Source organism: Labrus bergylta, chromosome 14, assembly GCF_963930695.1.
Source record: "Labrus bergylta chromosome 14, fLabBer1.1, whole genome shotgun sequence".
Classification (NCBI taxonomy): Eukaryota; Metazoa; Chordata; class Actinopteri; order Labriformes; family Labridae; genus Labrus; species Labrus bergylta.
In genome coordinates, this window is record NC_089208.1 from 24,847,672 (window position 1) to 24,853,671 (window position 6,000).

The 6,000-nt window shown below is 40.5% G+C and overlaps 1 protein-coding gene across 2 annotated transcripts in view; it reads left to right on the top strand.

Moving 5' to 3' along the window:
• Nucleotides 1–3,932, top strand: part of LOC109982096 (calmodulin regulator protein PCP4) — a 33,693-nt gene extending 29,761 nt beyond the window's left edge. The window contains exons 3-4 of one of the 2 annotated variants that reach the window (XM_020631164.2): nt 104–136; nt 2,878–3,932. In XM_020631164.2, the coding sequence (XP_020486820.1) occupies nt 104–136; nt 2,878–3,008 (164 nt within the window). In that variant the 3' untranslated portion in view covers nt 3,009–3,932. The remainder of the gene's footprint in view (nt 1–103; nt 137–2,877) is intronic. The other variant, XM_020631165.2, reaches the window with a different exon arrangement.
• The last annotated feature ends 2,068 nt before the right edge of the window (nt 3,933–6,000 follow it).

A 6,000-nucleotide genomic window follows, 5' to 3' on the forward strand; every position in this document is an offset into this window, starting at 1 on the left:
AGTGTGTGTTTGTGTGCGTGTGTGCGAGTGTCTAGAAAAACAGGGAGGTTTGTTTGGCTTCTGCAATCATAAAATATGAATTTGTTTCAATGTGTCATTGAAGGGCTCCAAGGTCAACAAAAGGTCCCATCCAAACGTGAGTAGGACCCTCATTAATACTGGAGCACAAACATCTCACAGCAGGTCAGCACTTTCATGCACGGAGCACCAGACTGCATGATAAATATGTTGCTTTAATAAACAACCCCACAGTGTCACCTCCATAACACTGAGACTTTAATCACACCTCACTCTGCTGTTTGTGTGCTTAAACAGTCGGCACTACCTTCACTTCAGTCTTCCTGCTACACTGGCTGTTTGCTCACTTCTACACCCAGAATGTGTTTTTAATGTCCAGAGCAAATCGAACGTTCAAATGAGCTGTTTCTCTGTTTTCACAATGAGGTTCATTCTGTTCACACAGGTGGGATTACAGGGGAGGAGATGGAGAAATCATTATTATAAAGGATTTTTGATTCGTTCATTATACATTTGAATAGATGAAAGTGAAGGCATCAGTGGGTTATTAAGAGTTTATCTTCAGTCATAAAAGACATCCTCATTAACTCTGTTTGTCTGGAGCGTTCTTTTATTGGATGTCAAACATTTACGTCTCACAGGAAAAAGGTCACTCACACCGCAACCAAGAACAAACCCATATTAAGTTTTTATTTCTGTGCTCATGATTCCATTGTTTTACCAAGCTAGTTAAATCTTTAAAAGCGACCCCTCCCAGGGTTTACACTCTCACCGAGGGCACATTCACTTTTAGTGGTTAATAATCGTCTACACATAGAAGTGTCTTTATCGGCATCCTGAAGATGATAAAAGGTTAAGATAGAAATATGAATGTTAAAGCATATACTGTATATAAATATTTAAATATTTCGGTATAGTTAACACTATTTCCATCTGTGTTTGTGTAACTTTGTCCAAACATTTCTTAACTTGACACTTCAGTTTACGTAAATATGTGCTGCAGTAATTCACCCTCCAGGCCACTTGGGGATATAAGTGGACCTTACTATCCACTGCGTCTTGACACTTCCATGCCCTGAAGAAGATCTTGTGTGGAAGCAGTCTGCATGTTTTTCCTGAATGTTTGTCTTTTACCATAAAAAATCATTTAAAATGAATCCTTGGCTTTGAGTAAGAGTACCTGATGATAGCCCCGTGGCTCCCCCTCACCTTAGATAAAAAAAAGTCTTACCTGTTTACTTTGTGTGTGAACTGAAAAAGAAAATCTGATGTTTTTACATAGACTCGGCAGTGACACAATTAAAATGAGGTGTGGGGAGGCTCAAATGTGACTTTTTACCATTTTAAGGAGGCCAAAAGTGAGCGCTCCATAGACCAACAAAATACTGGTCTGAGGTCTATAATCTGTGGCGCAGTTTGTTCTTGCTATTCAGGAGGCGCATTAGTAAAATAAGTTGGGCATACAAAGGTAACAGATGCAGGAGAATTCATACTCACACCTATTTGTTATAATACTCAAACATGACGGTGAGTGCCCAGAGATATTACTATGGAGCGTCCAGTATCCATTACACACAGTAGAGAATAAAGCAGATAAACAGTCAGTAAATCTTCACAGCCTGTTTCTGATCTCAAGCACTTTGAACATTATTTAACATAATGTGATCAACTCCATTCCTGTCGGCTTGTCTGGGCATTTTAATAATAAATGAGGCGACGCCTGTGAGTGAGTTCAGACAGAAAAACTCAAGCTGCACAGATTTCACACTGACAAGAGTCATTCTAACAATCTCCTATAAAACACATCTTTCCAATTTGCCGGTCTTATTTAAGCTGACCCTCCTGCTGCTCTATATCGTTGGTTTGCCGTCTCTTACCAGCCAGCATCCACCTGCAGGCTCCGACTGGGGTTAGGATGTAATGTCCTCACTCCTCAGTTTCTGCATGTCATATAAATCTGTGAGGAGTGATGAGGTTGGAGCCTAGATGACAAACTCAAACTGTTTTCATCGGGCCTACAGCTGCTTCAATAAATATTTCAAAAAGTGCAAACGTGAGTCGTCTGACTGAAATGAGGTTATGCTCTCGAGTCTACTGCGTCTGAGTGTACACAGTGCAGAAGTTCTGAGTTGTCTCAAGCCAGCCAAAAATATCTGCCATGTAAACCTGCTTTTTTAAGGGAATGAAAGCTGACACTGATTGGTTTAAGTAATTCAAACTCAGTTAAATTGCACTAAATGTGCTTTAGATCTTGTGCTTTAGATTGTTTAAGTGTCTCGATGTGTGCCAACTACTGTAAGGCCATTGCAGCCACTTATCAGCAGGTACTATTTGTGTTCTGTCCTCAGCTCATTCACTTCTTCCACGTCTTCTTCCCCGAGAATCTGAGCTATACTGCAATACAAGAAGATTCTCCTATTGAGGGGAACTTACGGCTTGATATTAGTGACACGTTTGAGTTGTTTCCCTGGATATTTACTTGCTTGAATTTGGGCCTACGGCTTCTCCTAAATTATTCTCTCCACCTTTAATACATTAAGACAAAGATAATAATCAATGCAATTTTAGGCCTTTATAAATAACTGCACTGCCTTGAGCTAAACGCTGCTATCACAATGCTAACGTGCAGAATCTCTAGCAGCTTATGTTCACCCTGTTCACCAGCATGCTAACATTATCACTAAAAATATTGTACAGCAGTGGGATGAAACCATTAGATCGTCAGCAATAGAGGAAGAAGTTGAAACAATGAACAGCATTAAAGAAAGTTTCATAAATCTTACTCCTGGAGATCTGTAAAGTCACTGAGACTCATGAATCCGGCTTTCTCTTCATCCCTTCCCTCTCTGCTCTCCTCAGATGAGAAGAAGAACAACCTCCCGCAGGACTTTGACATCGACATGAAGGACCCGGAGACCGAGAAGGCCGCCGTGGCCATCCAGTCTCAGTTCAGGAAATTCCAGAAAAAGAAGCAGGATGTGAAGTCGTAGAGCGGACGGCGTTCAGCCGTGTCCTCACTCGATGTGGGCCGAGTCTTGCATGTCAATCAAACTGCACCGTCATGAACTGAGAAAGAGGGTGGGGGTGAGGGTCTTGAAGGCGGAGGTGAGGGGAGGGGAAAGGGGAGGCCTGAGGGTAAAAAGTATCTCTGTGAAAGTTTGTGTGAAATTACTTACTTATAACGACTAATATATAAAAAAATAATCAAGTTCTGAATGTGTGTATTTCAATCTTTCCTTTCATTTTGCTCTTCTTTGACTTTGACTTCGATGACACTTCATAGTTTAGCAGCTTAACATTTCGTACAAAACTTTCAGTGTAAGATACTCATGATGACAGGAAAATAAAAAAACATCTCATTAAACGTTGAACAGCGTTGACTTAAATTCAGGAGGAATATAAAGCCACATGCATCTCTGTGATTGATTTCATCAACTCTGCAGAGCGTCGTTATCTGAACATGTTTCTGCTCGTCCGGACGTCTGTTAAAAGCGTCGCGCCCTCTGGCTGTGTAAAAATGATCCCACGCAGTCAGCAGTGCTTTCATGCTGAACGACTGTTGCTTTTAAAAATCGAATCAATGTCTAATTTGTAACTGGAAGTCAGAGGTCTCCCCTCCATCTTGTCTTATTTTCCATCTGAAGACGTGAACCTCTCTGAGCTGTGTGTCTTTGTTTCGGTTGTAGATGTCGTGTTTGTGATTTGGTTCAGATCGTGTTTTTTCTCTCCTTGTTTTTTCTGTTGTGCAAAATCCATTGTGGTTTAAACAATGTCATTGTTCTGTTGGCTCACACATGTATCCTGTACAAGCACATTCAAATATGCATGCAAGCTTGCAGAGATGGACACACACATACACACACACACATGCATTTACATACAAAGAGAGAAATAAATAAAGACATTGAAACGGAGTACAAGTTGTTCCTCTGCAATGAGTCCCTTTGTCTTCTTGACTGTGCATGTTATCTACAAAATATGATGATTCGTTACAACGTGAATGTTGAATGAACCGATATGACCTCGTAATAAACTCATCCACTCCCCGCACTACATCACCATATTCTCAAGTCACTGCAGCAACAAGATCCTAATGAACTGATCTATTTTTCTTTTTAGCAACCTGCATATATATTGCACATTACTTGACGTTGATTGATGCAAGAGACAGAAAATTTGATTAAAATCTGTGCAGGAAATGCATTAGATCCCTCATACCCATAAAACTTGTACCTACTCGTGTGTCATATCAGATATACGTGTAAGGTCTTATCCGTCACTCCTTAATGTATGGTTCAATTAAGGATACTACAACAACATGGAAACAAGGATAAGGTCATTGCATAGACTGTATATTAAAAGCAGGAAGAGTTATTTTATACTTTTCTTTAACCTTTTGAAGCCCCAAGTTTGGCCAATTTAGGACTTTGCAATTTTGCTGTTTGGAGCCAGAAGTGACCATATTTATAGAAGGAGTGAATACACACAGCTACGCCTGTGACAAGTCGCCATGGTAACGACTAATCAATTACAGATTCCCACAAACTAGCCATTCCCTGCTGTATCGTCTGTATGACTCTACATGGGATTATTTACTAAATGAGCATCTTGAAGAAGACTTGAAACCTGAGATTTGGATCATTAAATCATTAGTAAAAAACAACAACAAGGAAGTAGAAGGCTCATTTTCTGATGGACTTATGTTTAAAACCTGAGATCATATGACATACATATGTAGTCTCAGTGACGTCACCCATTGGTTATTGAAACAGACTTTTAAAGACCATTGATGGCGATCGCCATTCTGAAAATATGTCAACCAAATATCAGTCAACCCAACAGCAAGCAGAGAGGTGGCAGTCTAAGCCTATAGCAGCATAACTAGGAGCTGGTACATACCGATGCCAGCTCTAACTATAAGCTTTTCAAAAAGGTAAGTTTCAAGTCTTCTCTCAGAAGTACAGAGGGTGTCTGCCTCACTGACCCTGACTGGTATTTTAAAGGAGAGGGGGCTGATAACTGAAGGCTCTACCTCCCATAGTACATTTAGAGACTGTAGGTACCAGGAGCAGGACTGATAACTGAAGGCTCTACCTCCCATAGTACATTTAGAGACTGTAGGTACCAGGAGCAGGACTGATAACTGAAGGCTCTACCTCCCAAGTTCTAGAGGGATAATACTGAACTATTAGCTCTTTAAGATAAGATGGTGCCTGGACATTTAGAGCTTTGAAAATGAGAAGAAGGATTACTTTATTCTAGATGTTATATGGAGCCAGTGCAGAGAAGCCAATACAGGAGTGATGTGGTCCATTTTCATAGTTCTAGTCAGTACACGAGCTGCAGCATCTGGACTATAGGTTATAATACTTTTGAATGCCTGAAGCCACTGCTACAGAGTATGAGCCAGACATTGAAAAAAAACAGCACACTACCGAAACAGCCTGTGTTTATATTTTCCTCAGCAAAGATTCCCAGTGAGTGATATGTTTGACTGCAACGAGCTTGTAATAGTTTGCTCTAAATCTGACCGTATTTGTAAAATCATATAGTTTTAAAAATTGTTTGCAACTTGGGGCGCTAGCTTAGCTCAGTCAGTTGAACAGACATATACAGAGATGCATCAGCTTCTGGTTTGACTACAAGCCCCGCCCCTTGATCTACTGTATGTCTATCCCACTCTCTCCTAATCACATTTTCTGTCTCTCTTCAGCTGCCTTATCAATAAAGGCAAATATTCATCTTTAAAAATAATAATTTTGCAATTTGTAAATAGTTGCAGACTTGAAAACTGCCACTTCTTACCTTCTGTCTGCAGCTCATAAGTCTTGCCAGCTTCATTATATTCATGGTCTTATATCACAGGACGGGGGTGGAGGGTGGGGGGATAGTGGGAGGCCCTATTACTCAGCATGGCATCTATATCTGCCTTCCACGTCTGAAGTCCACAACAAATTAAGATTTACTTTCTGCCACACTCAG